This window comes from Schistocerca americana, chromosome 3, assembly GCF_021461395.2.
Source record: "Schistocerca americana isolate TAMUIC-IGC-003095 chromosome 3, iqSchAmer2.1, whole genome shotgun sequence".
In the NCBI taxonomy this organism is placed as follows: Eukaryota; Metazoa; Arthropoda; class Insecta; order Orthoptera; family Acrididae; genus Schistocerca; species Schistocerca americana.
Window position 1 is genome coordinate 113,529,874 of NC_060121.1, and position 19,553 is coordinate 113,549,426.

Sequence of the window (19,553 nt, forward strand, 5' to 3'; positions counted from 1 at the left end):
CTCACAGCTTTACTTCTGCCAGTACCTCGTCTCCTACCTTCCAAACTTTACAGAAGCTCTCCTGCGAACCTTGCAGAACTAGCACTCCTGAAAGAAAGGATATTGCGGAGACATGGCTTAGCCACAGCCTGGGGGATGTTTCCAGAATGAGATTTTCACTCTGCAGCGGAGTGTGCGCTGATATGAAACTTCCTGGCAGATTAAAACTGTGTGCCCGACCGAGACTCAAACTCGGAACCTTTGCCTTTCGCGGGCAAGTGCTCTACCAACTGAGCTACCGAAGCACGACTCACGCTCAGATGGTAGAGCACTTGCACGCGAAAGGCAAAGGTCCCGAGTTCGAGTCTCGGTTGGGCACACAGTTTTAATCTGCCAGGAAGTTTCATATCAGCGCACACTCCGCTGCAGAGTGAAAATCTCATTCTGGACTGCAGAATCTGTTTTATTATACTGTGAAAGTACATCCTCTAATTAATTTTTACACATTGTCTCCAGCCACACTGAAACATTAGTTGTAGTGTTTGACGAGCTTTGGAATTTCGCAATCATGTAATTCTGCCACCTGCATCCACCTGACATTAAATTTCCATTAATCCAAACCTCTGGTAATCACTTTGTACAGAAGAGTAGGATTAATCTGTGGAAAATGAACACAAAGCTCTGAGATGATGAAACATCAATTTTCTCTAAACCTTTTGCCAACCAAATTCATTGCGTCTGCATTCACAATACTTGGTCAACAACTTGTCTCTTCATCATGGACAATGGTTCACCAACTCTTGAACATATGGCACTATTGTTTTACAATGCCTTCACTCATTACCTAAGATTTGGGCTAATAGTAATTTAATGCCAGATGGCTGCCGGTGGGAGAATTCTATGGTGCAGAACTTCAAAGCCAATCTAACGCTGTGACAAATGTCTAAATGTTGCTGGAAACAATGTGGAAAAATAAATTAGAGTCTGTACATTCACAGTATTGTAGAACAAAATCTGTAACACAGTCACATTTTTTTTTTTAATAAAAGGAGGTTATTTTATAAATAGCCATCAATTTTAGGGAAATCATAACAAGAATAAACAATCCAATAAAAGCACAATATGTCACTAAGAATACATACAACAAAAAAGGTCTCTCAACAGACACAAAATTAAAACACAACTAAACAGTTACACAACCAGATATAAGATACTGAAGTGGAACCATTTTCAAAACAATTAACACTCCACAAATAGGAAGAATACTTAAGACAGCCTAATAATCAGAATGGGCATTAACAAAGAATGCTAAGAAAATAGACATTGTAGACTAGTTTCTAATAAAACAGTAAAACAGCTTACAAAGAAATACAACCAGTAATGGGGAGGATAATGGAGAAACATCTTTGGACATGTACATCTACATCTAAACTCCACAAGCCACTTGATGTTGTGTGGTGGAAGGTACTTCTGGTACCACTATCTGATCTTCCCATCACTGCTCGATTCCTGAATAGTGCAGTGGAAGAACAACTGTCAGTAAACTTTGACATTAGCTCTAATTTCTTGAATTTTCTCACTGTGGTCATTTCACAAGATGTATATGGGAGGGAGTAATTTGTTGTCTGACTCTTCCCAGAATGTGCCCTCTTGGAATCTCAATTGTAAACCCTTTTGTGGTGTACAAAACCTTTCTTGGAGTTTGTTTAGTATCTACATAATGTTCTCATGCCACTCAAATGATCAGCAGGCAATGATTTGGGAAACCCAGACTTAACTTTGTGATAATCTGATGCTACTTTCAATTATATGGATTATGGTCAACATTGGCCAACCCTGGTTATAATGATATAAAACATTACATGTGAGTTGTCAAAAAAAATTGAGTGTAGAATTAAAAAGTGCATCACTAACACTACGCCAAAAGTAATTTTTTTCCACAGCAGTACCAGGCTACAATCCAGAATAAACAAACAAATAATGGGAAGGGTGATTTCAGATGAAAAAAGAAAGCTGAGAACTGAGTGAATGAAGCAGTACTGGGCCAATACTTAACTAAAAACTGTTCTTACAAAATTGACTAAAGCAGCCCAACAAAGGCAGTAAAATGTAAATAAATAACTAAATATCTGATAAAGAAGGAATAATACACAATCAAAGAGAGAGAAAGACCTTAGTTTAATTTTTTTAATTTTGTTTATTGTTGTAAATCCAGTCTGCAATCAGAAAAAGAGATACACCAGGGAAGAATAGGTTGGAAATGAACAATGAATTACAGCAATGAGATACAGTAACCTGATAACTTGTGAGTGTGATACAAAATGCAGACAGAAAGTAGGAATGAAGAGAAGGAGAAAAAATGAAGACTAACGAGCATAATCAGGACTTTATTGTCTCATATAACTGTAACAGATTATACATCAAATACAATATTTATTATAATATACTACAAAATTTGAATTCTTATATGGCTTAAATGCTCATAATTTTCTTTTCATCAACTCAGTTCCTACAATTCAGAAATTTATGTCTTTTGACTTGTTGCATATTTTAATTCCCATATATTGTGGGATTGATGGAAAAGTATGAACTATTCTTTGTTCCTAGCTTAATATTTGTGCTGGAAGTTATATGGAAGATTCAGTTCAGGATTATGATTTGAAAAGATAATTATATCACATACCTACAATGAGCAAATACTTAGTATATTTAGGTCTCATAATAGTGGCTGACAAGATTCTCCTGGCTTTGCTTTGTACATGTCTCTGATGATTTTCTTCTATAAAGGTAATATTATTGTCAGCTGCTAGCATTTCTCCTAAAGACAACACCGTGTCTCACAACTGCTTCAAAGTAACTATGGTAAACTATTTTTTGTCCATCCCAGTTACACTGACTAAGTTTAACATAGCAAATGTCAGGATGTTTTATTTATTTTTTAGATAATCTATATGTGAGGACCATGGCAGATTTCTGTCCAATTGCATTCCTAAGAATTTACATGTTCTGCTTCATTCAGTTCCTCACTTTCGTGAATAATCTGAATATAATTTATTTTAGATCATTTTGTCTCAAGTTGTGTCAGCTGCATTTCTGAAACATTTAGTTTTATGCCATTACATCTACATCTACATATATACTCTGCTAGCTCTACATATATACTCCGCTAGCCACCAAGCGGTGTGTGGCGGAGGGCACAATTCACACCAAAGTCATATTTCCCCCCCCTCTGTTCCACTCGCGGATCGCGTGAGGGAGAAACAACTGTCTGAATGCCTCAGTACGAGCTCTTATTTCCCTTATCTTTGAATGATGATCATTACGCGATTTGAAAGTTGGTGGTAATAATATATGCTCTACATCCTTGGTGAAGATTGGATTTCGGAATTTAGTGAGCAGCCCCTTCTGTTTAACGTGTCGTCTATCTGCAAGTGTGTCCCACATCAAACTTTCTATGAGATTTGTAATGCTCTTGCGATGGCTAAATGTACCAGTCACGAATCTTGCTGCTCTTCTTTCGGCCTTTTCAATCTCTTGAATCAGACCCAACTGGTAAGGGTCCCATACAGACAAACAATATTCTAAGACTGAACGAACTAACGTATTGTAAGCTATTTCCTTTGTTGAAGGACTGCATCGCTTCAGGATTCTACCAAGGATGGAGCTACGCATCTAGTTTCTCTGTAGTATTTATGACTCTTTCAGGAATTTGTTCTGCATTTTTATTTTCTATCAGTATGAACATGTCATCAGCAAATAACAATGATTGATAATTTATATTTATGAGTAAGAAATTTATGTAAAAAAGAAAGATGATTGGGCCTAGGATTGAGCCTTGTGATACCTCCTGTGAAATAGTTCTCCATTTTGAGTAATACTTTCCTTTACTCAATGTTATGACAACCTGTTTCTTCCTCACTGTCAGATACAGAGTTGCGCTCTACCAAAAGTATGGTTTGGTAGTTTTGGTACAATGCATAAATGATATAGTAAATGGTAGGATTACTGGTAGTACTGGTAGCAGTGACAGGGAAAAAAAAAGAAACATAAATAATTGTGTAAGACAGAAACTGTAAGCGCCCCCCCCCCCCCCCACCACCTCCACCAGTTTGCTTGGTTGATACTTTTTCCACATAATTAGAACCACACATCATTCAGTATTCGTCCACTGTGTATTTTATATCCTTACAGAATATAAATTGCATTTTGTAAGTAATAAAAATTAGTCGATCATATAACTTCTGCGCTTTTACTTAATCAAAACAATTACAGTACTTTTGATGCAAGTAAAATTTATATGCATGAACATAAAAATATAATTATTGTTGTTATTTTGTACTCGACAGAACGTTCTTCATCATGATCAAAGGCAAGAGTTCCCTTTTATTATTGCTAAATGCAAAAGTAGTTTATAAATAACAGAAACATCTTTCACATAAGTTCAATGAAGTATTAAAAAAGAGTTTTTGATATATTTAAGTTTTGTAGATTTTTATTCTTCCTTTCGGTTGGGGAAATTGCATTTTCTAGTGCTATATGAAAATTCTGTATTGTTTTCTTTATTTTTACTACTACATCACTATGTTTCACTTTATAAATCAACAGTTTTTGAATAAAACCTGAATTAAACACTGACAGTTTCAGTTTTGCAATAAATATTGTTCACTCTAAAGAAACAGACAGGAGGATAACTATGTAGAGCAAAATTGTTCCATAAGTTACCCTGCTCTTTGTATATCTTCACTCAGTTTCGAGACAATTCTCTGCTTACCATTTTCAGGTGAAACTAGTAAGACACTAACCACATACATAAAGAAAGCAATTGTTATGACATAATGTCTGATATGTATGCAACATGCCTAATGTACAGGTAATGCGGGTATGAACTTAACTGACCAAAAATACAAGGAAAACTACCACAGTCTATGCTTATTTGTGGTGTTCTATGATAGCCTATGATAGTTTTACAACTCTAGTCAGATATGACTTACACCTCTAAAGTGCTATCCATAATTCCATGCTTTTTCATTTTATATACAATAATGAATGGTTTACACCAGAGGAGCATAATCAAATGGTTGGTAAAAGACACCTGATAGAAGGGTAACTGCTAAAGTAACAACAGAGCTGATACTTTCTCTATTTGTATTTATCCCTTCCTTTACCACATGATTAGGTAATTTCTACTGTCTTCCTATTACTTTGCCAGCTAAATAAGCAGTATGAAGGGTACATGTCAAGCTACAAAAATTTAATTATAAAAAAGAAAATAAATATCATATAGAAAATAGTTGTCATAAACATTGTAGTATATACAGGTTCAGCTTACCACAAATATCTGAGGCAATATTTCCTTCTCACGAAGTGGAACAAGATGTAAACCACGAAATTCAGGTTCACCACGATCCCTGAGCTTAAGCAATCGAAGGCGTGGATTGCTGTCTAACTCTTCTGCTGTGCAGAAGTCAAATTCAGATTGCAGTGGGTCCAGCCGAAAATATGAATTTTCTCTGCACGAAGTTTCATCTGTATTCTGTTACAAAGAAAATGTAGAAGTAAAGTATGCCATTATGACATAAAGACCAATCATGAACTAATGCTTGAACTAAAGAGATAAAATACACATAAACAATAACAAATGAAAATGCTTTTAATAGAAACTGACAAAAAAAGGGAACGATAATGACTTTAGACCATGGGTTTTCTTACCAATTATCTTCTTGAAGAAGTCTGCCTTTTTAACAGTTTTGAAATAAAAACTATCTTTAATTACGTGGAAAGATAGATACACGCATTCAAAAATGCTAGAATAATTTAGTTCATTTACATTATGGTCTGTCTGCAAGGCTAAAGCAAGATGTCTCAGCTATCATCCAGAGATTAAGCTGGCTTAATCTGAAGTTTGAAGCAATAGTCAAAAAGTAAGGTACCCCACTTACTTTTTAAAATACTCTTGATAAAGAACAAGTACCTGCTTAAAGTCTCATGTGCATAAGATAGGATGGTAATACAATGAAGAGAAGGGTAAGAGTTTAAGTAGAAAAGCATACTGTTATTAAAATACAATGGTTTATTTATTCCAATATCAACAGGAAAATTAGTTGGAAAAATTTTGATTCCTGATAACCCTCTCCCACATTATAATTTATATTATAATCATCCAAGGACATTACAATAAAATAAAAATTAGTCACTGCATATTAAATGGCATCCTACCTTCAAAAAATAAAAGAATGAAGCATTTCTAGGGTCATTAGGATCCAAATGAGACTTCTCTGCCCATTCTTTAAGTTTCTGAGGATCTAAATTTCCATCCTGGTTTCGCAATGAAACTGGGAAGTCTGCTGGCTCACTGTGTCTGGTTAAACATTCAGAGTCAGTTATTTCTGATTAATTATGAAGCATATATTACAAGATTGTAGTGCTTCAACAACAAAATCAGTGCAAAACAGGCTCTTTCTCAATAACAACAAAATCCAATATAAAGCAAACCATCTTTTCAGAAGTAACAATGTATATTATCCAAATTGACTTGGGGGGAGAGGGGGGGAGGAGATTTTGGAAAATCAGTCTATTTGGATAACAGAACTGGTATATTTTTATTTACCAATTTACTGATAAAAACTATATGTACTGACCATAACATGAATCTCTTTCATTATTACAATGGCAAGTACAGTAGGAATGTATGTAGTACAGCCTAGTAAACAAAAAATATGTAATACATACGCATTTTGCATGTACAATACATAAGTGTAGAATTAACATTTACAAATATTCCTTACTTTTGGTCTGCCGAGGCAAGCCCACTGCTTATAAGCCGCCAAGTCATGCATTTTCATGACAAATATCTAATGCTGGTCACTTTCATCTTGAGCTTCAAACCATTGCAAGGAAATAGCCAAACATGTAAAAACTTCAGATACAGTGAGTATATTTTTAGCTTCATTTTGCGAACCACTAGTTCAGTGATGAGGTTTACAATTTTACTGTTGTTGTTGTTGTGATCTTCAGTCCAGAGACTGGTTTGATGCAGCTCTCCATGCTACTCTATCTTGTACAAGCTTCTTCACCTCTGAGTAACTACTGCAACCTACATCCTTCTGAATCTGCTTAGTGTATTCATCTCTTGGTGTCCATCTATGATTTTTACTCTCCACACTTCCCTCAAATACTAAACTGGTGATCCCTTGATGCCTCAGAATGTGTCCTACCAACCAATCCCTTTTTCTATTCAAGTTGTGCCATGAATTTCTCTTCTCCCCAATTCTATTCAGTACCTCCTCATTAGTTATGTGATCCACCCTTCTAATCTTCAGTGTCCATATGTAGCACCACACTTTGAAAACTAATATTCTCTTCCTGTCTAAACTATTTATCATCCACATGTTTCACTTCCATGCATGGCTATACTCCATACAAATACTTTCAGAAAAGACTTCATGACATTTAAATCTATATTCGATGTTGACTAATGTCTCTTCTTCAGAAACGCTTTCCTTGCCAGAGCCAGTTTACATTTTATATCCTCTCTACTTCGACTATCATCAGTTATTTTGCTCTCCAAATACTAAAACTCATCTACTACTTTAAGTGTCTCATTTCCTAATCTTAATTCCCTCCACATTACTTGATTTAATTTGACTATATTCCATTATCCTTGTTTTGATTTTGTTGACATTCATCTTGTATCCTCCTTTCAAGATGCTGTCCATTCTGTTCAGCTGCTCATCCGGGTCCTTAGTTGTCTCTGACGAAATTTCAAAGTCATTGGGAAACCTCAAAGTTTTTATTTCTTTCCATGGATGTTAATTCCACTCCAAATTTTTGTTTCGTTTCCTTTACTGCTAGCTCAATATACATATCGAATAACATTGGGGATAGGCTGCAACCCTGTCTCACGCCCTTCTCAATCATTGCTTCCCTTTCAGTCCCCTCAACTCTTATAAGTGCTATATGGTTTTGGTACAAATTATAAACAGCCTTTCGCTCCATGTATTTCACCCCTGCCACCTTCAGAATTTTAAAGAGAGTATTCCAGTCAACATTGTCAAAAGCTTTCTCTAAGTCAACAAATGCTAGAAATGTAGGTTTGCCTTTCTTTAATCTATCTTCTAAGATAAGTCATAGGGTCAGTATTACCTTGCTTGTTCCAACATTTCTATGGAATCCAAATTCATCGTCCCCAATCTCAGCTTCTACCAGTTTTGGCATTCACCTGTAAAGAACTGGTGTTAGTCTTTTGTAGCCACGACATATTACACTGACAGTTCGGTAATTTTTGCACCTGTCAACGCCTGCTTTATTTGGGATTGGAATTACTATATCCTTCTTGAAGTCTGAGGGAATTTCGCCTGTCTCATACATCTTGCTCGCCAGATGGAAGAGTTTTGTCATGGCTGGTTCGCCCAAGGTTATAAGTACTTTTAATTGAATGTTCATGTACTCCCAGAGCCTTGTTTCAACTAAGGTCTTTCAGTGCTCTTTCAAATTCTTCACGCAGTATCATCTTCATCTAAGTCCTCTTCCATTTTCCATAATACTGCCCTCAAGTACATCACCATTTTATAGACCATCTATTTACTCCTTCCACCTTTCTGCTTTCACGTTCTTGTTTAGGACTGGTTTTCAATCTGAGCTCTTGATATTCATACAGGTGCTTCTCTTTTGTGCAAAGATCTCTTACTGAGAAGGCAGTATCTATCACCCCCCTACTGATATGTGCCTCTACATTCTCACATTTGTCCTCTAGCCATTCCTGCTTAACCATTTAGCACTTCCTGTCGATCTCATTTTTGAGATGTTTATATTTCTTTTTGGCTGCTTCATTTACTGCATTTCTATATTTTCTCTTTTCAACAATTAAACAGAATATCTCTTCTGTTACCCAAGGATTCCTACGAATCCTCATCTTTTTAGCAACTTGATCCTCTGCTTCCTTCACTATTTCATCTCTCAAAGCTACCCATTCTTCTTCTACTGTATTTCTTTCCCCTGTTCTTGTCAATCGTTCCACATGCTCTCTCTGAAACTCTCTACAACCACTGGTTCTTTCAGTTTATCCAGGTCCCATCTCCTTAGATTCCTATGTTTTACCAGTTTCTTCATTTTTTATCTACAAATCATAACCATTAAATTGTTGTCACAGTTCACATCTGGAAGTGTATTGCAATTTAAAACTTGGTTCCTATATCTTTGTCCTACCACTATACAGAGTGGTCCATTGATTGCAACTGGGCCAAATATCTCACAAAATAAGTGTCAAATGAAAAAACTACAAAGAACGAAACTTGTCTATCTTGAAGGGAGAAACCAGATGGCACTATGGTTGGCCCGCTAGATGGTGCTGCCACAGGTCAAACGGATATCAACTGTGGTTTTTTTTAAATAGGAACCCTCATTTTTTATTACATATTTGTGTAGTACGTAAAGAAATATGAATGTTTTAGTTGGACCACTTTTTCGCTTTGTGATAGATGGAGATGGCGCTTAGTCACAAACATATGGCTCACAATTTTAGACAAACAGTTGGTAACAGGTAGGTTTTTTAAATTAAAATACAGAACGTAGGTACGTTTGAACATTTTATTTCGGTTGTTCCAATGTGATACATGTACCTTAGCGAACTTACCATATCTGAGAACGCATGCTGTTACAGCGTAATTATCTGCAAATACCACATTAATGCAATAAATGCTCAAAATGATGTCCGTCAACTTCAATGCATTTGGCAATACATGTAACGACATTCCTCTCAACAGTGAGTAGTTCGCCTTCGGTAATGTTCGCACATGCATTGACAATGCGCTGATGTATGTTGTCAGGTGTTGTCGGTGGATCACAATAGCAAATATCCTTCAACTTTCCCCACAGAAGGAAATCCAGGGACATCAGATCCTGCGAACGTGCAGGTAATGGTATGGTGCTTCGACGACCAATCCACTTGTCATGAAATATGCTATTCAATACCGCTTCAACAGCACGCGAGCTATGTGCCAGACATCCATCATGTTGGAAGTACATAACCATTCTGTCATGCAGTGAAACATCTTGTAGTAACATCTGTAGAACATTAGATAGGAAATCAGCATACATTGCACCATTTAGATCGCCATCGATAAAATGGGGGCCAATTATCCTTCCTCCCATAATGCCGCACCATACATTAACCCACCAAGGTTGCTGATGTTCCACTTGTCGCAGCCATCATGGATTTACCATTGCCCAATAGTGTGTATTATGCCGGTGTACGTTACCGCTGTTGGTGAATGACGCTTCGTCGCTAAATGGAATGAGTGCAAAAAATCTGTCATCATCCTGTAATTTCTCTTGTGTCCAGTGGCAGAGCTGTACACAACATTCAAAGTCATCGCCATGCAATTCCTGGTGCATAGAAATATGGTACAGGTTCAATTGATGTTGATGTAGTATTCTCAAACCGACGTTTTTGAGATTCTCTATTTTCACGCAATTTGTCTGCTACTTATGTGCGGATTAGCCGCAACACCAGCTAAAAAACCTACTTGGGCATCATCATTTGTCACCGGTCGTGGTTGGCATTTCACATGTGGCCAAACACTTCCTGTTTCCTTAAATAACGTAACTATCCCACGAATGGTCCGGACACTTGGATGATGTTGTCCAGGATACCGAGCAGCATACATAGCACACGCCTGTTGGGCTTTTGATCACAATAGCCATACATCAGCACGATATTGAACTTTTCTGCAATTGGTAAAGGGTCCATTTTAACATGGGTAATGCATCACGAAGCAAATATCGTCCGCACTGGCGGAATGTTACGTGATAGCACATACTTATATGTTTGTGACTATTACAGCGCCATCTATCACAAAGCGAAAAAAGTGGTCGAACTAAATCCTTCATATTTCTTTACATACTACATGAATGTGTAATAAAAAATTGGGGTTCCTGTTTAAAAAAAACGTAGTTGATATCCGTTTGAACTATGGCAGCAACATCTAGTGGGCCAACCTTAGCGCCATCTGATTTCCCCTCTTTGTAGTTTTTTCGTTTGATGCTTATTTCATAAGATGTTTGGCCTGGTCACTATCAATGGACCACCCTGTATAATCTATCCAGTTTCTCTAGGCCTCTTCCACATATACAACCTTATTTTTAGATTCTTAAACCAAGTATTAGCTATGATTAAGTTATGCTTTGTGCATTCTATCAGGTGGCTTCCTCTTTCATTCCTTACCCCCCTCCCCTAGTCCATATTCACCTATTCTTCTTATCTTCCTTTTCCTACTATCAAATTCCAGTCCCCCTGCCTATTAAACTTTCATCTCCCTTAACTATCTGAACAATTTGTTTCATCACATCAGACATTTCTTCAATCTCTTCATCATCTGCAGACTAGTTGGCATATAAACTTGGACTACTGTGGTAGGCATGGACTTCATGTCTATCTTGGCTATAATAATGGGTTCACTATGCTGTTCATAGTAGTTTATCTGTGCTCCTATTTTTTTATTCATTATTAAAACTACTCCTGAATTACCCTTATTAGATTTTGTATTTATAACCCTATATTCACCTGACCAGAAGTGTTGTTCCTCCTGCCACCGAACTTCACTAATTCCCACTATATCTAACTTTCCTATCCATTTCTTTTTTTTTTTTTTTTTTTTTTTTTCCCTGATAACAATGTCATCCTCACTAGTCCTCGCCGGGAGACCCAAATGGGGGACTATTTTACCTCTGGAATATTTTACCCAAGAGCACACCATATTCATTTAACCATACAGTAAAGCTGCATGCTCTTGGGAAAAATTATGGCTATAGTTTCCCCATGCTTTCAGCTGTTAACAGTGCCAGCACAGCAAACCCATGTTGGTAAATATTGCAAAATAACTGATGATGGTCGAAGTAGAGAGGATATAAAATGTATACTGGCAATGGCAAGGAAAGTGTTTCTGACGAAGAGAAATTTGTTAACATCGAATATAGATTTAAGTGTCAGGAAGTCGTTTCTGAAAGTATTTGTATGGAGTGTAGTCATGTATGGAAGTGAAACATGGACGATAAATAGTTTGGACAAGAAAAGAATAGAAGCTTTCAAAACGTGGTGCTACAGAAGAATGCTGAAGATTAGATGGGTAGATCACATAATTAATGAGGAGGTAATGAACAGAATTGGGGAGAAGAGGAGTTTGTGGCACAACTTGACTAGAAGAAGGGATCGGTTCGTAGGACATGTTCTGAGGCATCAAGGGATCACCAAGTTAGTATTGGAGGGCAGCTTGGAGGGTAAAAATCGTAGAGGGCGACCAAGAGATGAATACACTGAACAGATTCAAAGGGATGTAGGTTGCAGTAGGTACTAGGAGATGAAGAAGCTTGCACAGGATAGAGTAGCATGGAGAGCTGCATCAAACCAGTCTCAGGACTGAAGACCACAACAACAACAACTGAAAACTTTTCACAATACTCACAATTTTATTTTATCTTTATATTTTTAATTTGGGCCCTTTACACTAAACCGTGTTGCTCTGGCGATGTAGGAAGCATCTTTCAAATCAATGTTTTTATTATTTCTTAACTGATTTTCTTCACCCTGATCTTCTCTTTCTAACAATAAATTACACAAAAATTATTTTCTATGATACTGTTTAAAAGTCTCCATAACACCTAGATCCATGGGCTGTAATAATGAGGCTATGATAGATGGAAAAAACATCACTTTTATGAACCCACCATTTTCATTTAAGAGCTTACATGATGTCAAGGAGCAATAATCTTTTCTTGCTATCGTCATTTTGTAACTCTTTCAGAGGGCATAAATACTGCCATAAACCATTCCATGAAAATTGCGCTATGCATACAGGCACCCTTTTGTGAGGCATAAACTATAGGCATCAGAGACATATTAATATGTTTGAAACAATGAAACAACGTGGTTTCTTATTTTCACCAATGATGAGCATAGGCAACCAATGGCTACCAGTAGCATTAGCACAAGTGGAAGCTGTAACACAATCCTTGCTTATTTTTGGGCCAGGTGCTGCTAATCTCTATGTGAAGCAAGAGTTTTTCTTGGAAAAACTTTCCAGCTGAGCCCAGTTTCATTATCACTCTAAACATTTGTGAGAGCATAATCTTCTTCTCTCAAAAGGCTCTTAGTTTGATTTTCAAAGAATCAGCAGCTGAAGAAACAGCAGACAGCTTTTCTCCTTGTATTTGAACTTCATGAAATCTGTATCTTGACTTAAAACATTTTAAAAAACCCATTCCAGCTTTAAAATTTGATGAACCTCCAAGATTTTCACTCAATTGAATTGCGTTCTCACATAGATGTGGGAGTAGTGGTAGGTTCTCCCCCAGGATCATCCAGATGTGAGTTCATGGCAAGCTTCATAGTTTTATGACTTGTTGATCCATTTATAGAATTACACTTTGTCAAGCCAAGTGCATCTCTTAGCCAGGTTGTAGAGGATGTAGGTTCCTTGTGCAAGGGTTTCACAAAGCAGGATCATGTGGTGATAGTGGGTGGAGTGGGAAACAGTATTGATAGGTATCAGGGCTACAGTATTGAGTGTGACCAGGTGAAAATAGCCTCGGCAACAACCCATACCAATGTTGGGCTGATGCCTGCTTTCGTGCGGGATGATGAGCCCCAGTTGAACCGCTCTGTCAGGGGGGTAAATATGGAGTTGGATCAGTTGCGTAGGGTGATCACTCTGTCAGACATTGGATTGGTTCCTGTCGAGGCTATTGATAGGGGGGATTTCACAAGGCATGGTCTACACTTAAATAGGAAAGGAAAGGGTAAACTGGCAGGGTTGTTAGTGAAATCCATAAGGGGGGACACTAGTACTCATGGATGTACCTCTTTTTTAGACTAATGTCAGTGTCCAATGAGAAATCCAGGCAGGAAGGTGTTTAAGAGGTCCAAAACTCACAAAATTCTCACAACAGGAAAGTAAATAATAATGTTACCATATTTAACCAAAATATTGGTGGATTAAAGAAAAAAGTAGATTCTCACAAAAGTAAAGTAAAAAATAATGTCATCATTTTTCACCAAAATATCCTGGGATTGAAGAATAAAGTAGATGAGCTCCTGGTTTGTTTAGATGACACTGAATCTTATAATGTAATAGATATACTATGCCTGTCTGAGCATCACATTGTGTCTGATATGGAAAAGGTAAATATCAGTGGTTATAAACTAGCTGCACATATGAGTAGAGAGAATAAGGTGAAAGGAGGAGTTGCCATATATGTCAAAAGTTATCACTGTGTAAAAAGCTTAGATACAAAAAAGTTTTGTCGAAGCAACATACAGAAGCATGTGCCTGTCAACTTAAACTGAAGGAGGGCTCTTTTATAATTGTAACAGTATATAGGTCCCCTTCAGGAAACTTCCATTTATTCCTGGAAAACTTGGATGCCTTGTTGTGCTATCTCTCAGATAGGGGAAAGCAAATTATTATTTGTGGGGACTTCAAGGTTGATCCACTGAAAGAGTGTAATAGGCAGAATGACCTGGAACTCTTGCTCGGTTCTTTCAGTTTGACATCTGTCATTAATTTTTCTACTCGGGTAGTAAAGGACAGCAGCACATAGACAGATAACACTTTTATAGACCAAGATAGGTTTAAAAACATAAATTATTGTCCTGTTGAGAATGGCCTTTCTGATCACGATGCTCAGCTAGTTACAGTATATGACATAGCTCCATTCAGTAATTCAAAACTACCCTCCAAAGTTGTGAGTTCAATTAATGACTCAACAATTAGAAATTTCAGAGAAAAACTTCAGCAGTTAGACTGGGATGAGGTGTACAATGAACCCGATGCTAATTTAAAATATAACTTATTTCATGATACACTTGTAAGAGAATTTGAAAACTGTTTCCCCAAGAAAGTAGTTAAATCTAATTATAAGAAACCATGCAAAAAACCTTGGCTTACTAAAGGAATAAAAATATCTTGCAACCACAAAAGGGAACTGTATCTAAAAACAAGAAAGAGTAATGACCCAGAAACAGCCATATATTATAAAAACTACTGTGCTACATTAAGAAAGGTTATTAAAAAGTCCAGAAGCATGTGTATCATATCTGAGATTAATACCTCTGATAACAAAATCAAAACAATTTGAAATATTATTACAAGGGAGACAGGGCAAACAAGAGTACAGGATGACAGCATCACCATCAAAGCGAATGGAAACTTGATAAACAACAAGCCAGAAGTCGAAAACATTTTGAATAATCATTTTTTAAATGTTGTAGAGAAAATAGGATCTAAATTTTCATTAGACAAAGCAAGGCAGTTAATGGAAGAGGCCTTACCCACACCATTTGATAGAATTGAAATTCCACCCACCTCTCCTTCTGAAATTAGGAAGATGATAAACTCTCTCAAGAATAAAAGCTCACATGGAATTGATGGCATTTCCAGCAGGATAATAAAAGCTTGTTCCCAAGAAATAAGTGGGATTCTTAGCCACATATGTAATAGCTCTCTGAAGGAGGGTATTTTCCCAGATAGACTGAAGTATGCCATTGTAAAGCCACTGCATAAAAAACGGGATACGTCTGATGTCAACAACTACCGCCCAATCTCTCTTCTGACTGCCTTATCCAAAATTCTTGAAAAAGTAATGTATTGTAGAGTAGCTTCACACCTTTGTAAAAATAAAGTTTTAACAAAATGTCAGTTTGGTTTCCAGAAGGAGTTTTCAACAGAAAATGCTATATATACTTTCACTAATGAAATATTAAATGCTCTGAGTAACCGGAAGTCAACCGTTGGGGTTTTTTGTGATCTATCAAAGGCTTCTGATTGTGTAAATCATGGAATACTTCTAGATAAGCTCAAGTACTGTGGTATGAATGGGACAGTGCTCAAATGGTTTAAGTCATACCTAACTGGAAGAGTGCAGAAAGTTGAAATAAGCAGTTCACATAATATGCAAAAACCTGGTGATTTCTCAAACTGGGGAACAATCAAGGATGGGGTGCCGCAAGGTTCGGTCTTGTTCTTAATATATATTAATGACTTGCCATTCTATATTCATGAAGATGCGAAGTTGGTACTTTTTGCCAATGATAAAAGTATAGCTATCACACCCAACAGACAAGAATTAACTGGTGAAATTGTAAATGATGTTATTCAGAAAATCATTAAATGGTTCTCTGCAAATGGGCTCTCATTAAACTTTGACAAAACACAGTATATATAGTTCCACACAGTAAATGGAATGACACCATTAATAAATATAGACTTCGATCGGAAATCTGTAGCTAAGGTAGAATATTCAAAATTTCTAGGTGTATGCATTGATGAGGGGTTGCACTGGATAAAACACACTAAGGATCTGCCTGAAACGTTTGAGTTCAGCTACTTATGCTATTAGGCTCATTGCAAATTTTGGCGATATACATCTCAGTAAATTAGCTTACCACACCTATTTTCATTCTCTGCTTTCGTATGGCATCATATTCTGGGATAACTCATCATTGAGTAAAAGGGTGTTCATTGCACAAAAGCGTGCAAACGGAATAATTGCTGGAGCTCATCCAAGATCATCCTGCAGACACTTATTTAAAGAGCTAGAGATCTTCACTGTAGCCTCACAATATATATATTCACTTATGAAATTTGTTATTAACAATCTGAACGAATTCAAAAGTAATAGCAGTGTACATGGCTATAACACTAGGAGAGAGGATGATCTTCACTACTCAAGATTAAATATAACTTTGGCTCAGAAGGGGGTAAATTATGCTGCCACAAAAGTCTTTGGTCACTTACCTAATAGCATCAAAAGTCTGACAGATAGCCATATAGCATTCAAAAGGAAATTAAAAGAATTTCTTAATGGCAACTCCTTCTACTCATTAGATGAATTTTTGGATATAGTAAGTGGCTAATTTCCCCAAATTGCACAAAAAAAAAAAATATTATTAAGTGTCTTAATATTTTGTGTAATGTAATATCTTGTATAGACAACTTTTATTAACCTGACACGTTCCACATCATTACGAAGTGTCATATTCATGATCTATGGAACAAGTACTAATCTAATCTAATCTATAAAATTTGTGATGCTTGTCTTTTATTTTTTTCATGTCCATATGTCAACTTACTAACCTTGTACTCATTAGATAACTTGGTAGCAGATTCACCTTCTTCTAATCTTTCACTAATCTTGTCTTATCTGTCATAGAAAGGACATTTGAGTTTAGGAATTTCATTTCACAAGTTTATTTTACACAAGTGATCATAAAAGAGTGCAAATAGCTGCTGTTGTCAGTGGCAACTAGGTGTTGGTGCATGGGGGCTGGAGGGGGAGGGGGAGGGGGGGGGGGGGGGAGCAAGATCATAGTGGGGGCACAGTGGCATGCAGGAATGAATAACAGTTCGGTTAAGTGATCATTTGGTTGACTGATGTTCAGATAATTGACGCTCTACTGAAATAACAAAATATTTAGCACTACAGGCTGACTCATGTAAAAGTTTGTGGTACCATCTTAGCTTTCAGAACTACTAGTTCCTTCCTCAGGGAGGAGAGAAAGATAAGTTGGGGAAAGTTAAAAAGGAAGGGCAGATCACTCAGCTGAGGATGAGAGGGATCCAGCTGCTGTGAGGACAAGGGTTAGCAAAGTTAACAGGGACGCATCAGGGAGAAGGATATCAAATTTGATACATGAGTAAGCACTGTGCCAACGTCAGTCCAAAGATGATGAGGACAGAGTAAGAAATAAAGATGGATTAAGGGGAACAGAAATGAAATGAATAGTCCTATTAAAAGCTAAGAAGAAAAGGAGATAGGAAAGGGTGGAGGGTAAAGATTAAAAACATAAAAGCAATAAAGAAATGCATAATAAATAAAAAAACATGTAATGAAGAAAGATGATAATGAAAAAAAGGGGGCGGGGAGGTGTTATTGGTGGTTAAGTTTAAGTACGTGAAGGTATCAGGCTGCAAGGATATGTTGGATAGCAAGTTACCCTATTCAAAATTCAAGAAAACTAGTATTAGATTGGATGACCCAAACAATATATGTGGTGTAGCTGCCTTTCAGGACAACTACTCTTGCTGCAGAAGATGTATAGCTACTAGGTACTGGGTATTCCACCATCTTTCAAACATACATTTGAGACAGTTGTTCTGCATTCATTCTACATCCAGATCTGCATACATATGCCATAAGCCATCATATGGTGTGTGGCGGATGGTACCCTGGAACACTATTAGTCATTCTCTTTTCTGTTCCACTCACAGGGAATGAGGGAGTGAGGGGGGAAAAAAACAATTGTCTATATGCCTCCATACGAGTCCTATTTTCTCATACTTTATCTTCGCGCAAAAAGGTAGGAATTTAAGGAGATGGGACTTCGATAAACTGAAAGAACCAGAGGTTATAGGGAGTTTCAGAGGGAGCATTAGGGAACGATTGATAAGAACAGGGGAAAGGAGTACAGTTGAGAGATGAAATAGTGCAGGCAACAGAGGACCAAGTAGCTAAAAAGACAAGGGCTAATAGAAATCCTTGCATAACACGGAAGATACTGACTTTAAACAAAGAAAGGAGAAAATATAAAAATGCAGTAAATGAAGCAGGTGAAAAGGAATATAATAATCTCAAAAATGAGATTGACAGGGAGTGCAAAATGGCTAAGCAGGAATTGCTGGAGGACAAATGGAAGGATGTAAAAGCATATACTACTAGGAGTAAGACAGATGCCGCCTACAGGAAAATTAAAGAGACCTCTGGAGAAAAGACAACCACTTGTATGAATATCAAGAGCTCAGATTGAAAACCAGTCCTTAGCAAAGAAGAGAAAGCAGAAAGGTGGAAAGAGTGTATAGAGGGCCTGTACAAGGGTGATGTACTTGAGGGCAATATTATGGGAATGGAAGAGGATGTAGGTGACGAGGAGATGCATGAAGAATTTGAAGAGCAGTAAAAGACTTCAGTCAAAACACGGCCCCAGGAGTAGACAACATTCTGTTAAAACTACTAGAAGCCTTGGGTGAGACAGCTATGACATAACACTTCCATCTGGTGAGCAAGATGTATGACACAGGCAAAACATCCTCAGACTTCACGAAGAATGTAATAATTCCAATTACAAAGAAAGGAGGTTCTGACGGATGTGAAAATTACCAAACTATCAGATTAAATAAGTCACAGTTGCAAAACAATAACACAAAAGCTTTACAGATGAATTGAAATACTGGCAGAAGCCAACATCAGGGAAGTTCAGTTTGGATTCCATAAAAATGTAGGAACATGTGAGGCAATACTGACCCTGCAACTTATCTTAGAAGACAGGTTAAGGAAAGGCAAACCTATGGTTACAGCATTTGTAAACTAAGAGAAAGTTTTGACAATGTTGACTGGAATACTCTCTTTCAAATTCTAAGGCTTGCAGGAGTAAAATATGGGGACTGAAACACTATTTGCAATTTGTATAGGAACCAGATGGCAGTTATAAGAGTGGGGCACAAAAGGGAAGCAGTGATTGAGAAGGTAGTGAGACAATGTTGTAGCCTACCCTGATGTTATTCAATCAGCATATTGAGCCGGGGGTG

General features: G+C 37.1%; 1 protein-coding gene across 1 annotated transcript in view; it reads right to left on the reverse strand.

The window, feature by feature from the left end:
• LOC124605904 (coiled-coil and C2 domain-containing protein 2A) overlaps positions 1-19,553 on the reverse strand; it is a 348,984-nt gene that overhangs the window by 157,250 nt on the left and 172,181 nt on the right. The window contains exons 10-11 of the mRNA XM_047137851.1: positions 6,196-6,337; positions 5,309-5,512 (exon numbers count right to left, since the gene is read on the reverse strand). Coding sequence (XP_046993807.1) covers positions 5,309-5,512; positions 6,196-6,337 — 346 coding nt within the window. The remainder of the gene's footprint in view (positions 1-5,308; positions 5,513-6,195; positions 6,338-19,553) is intronic.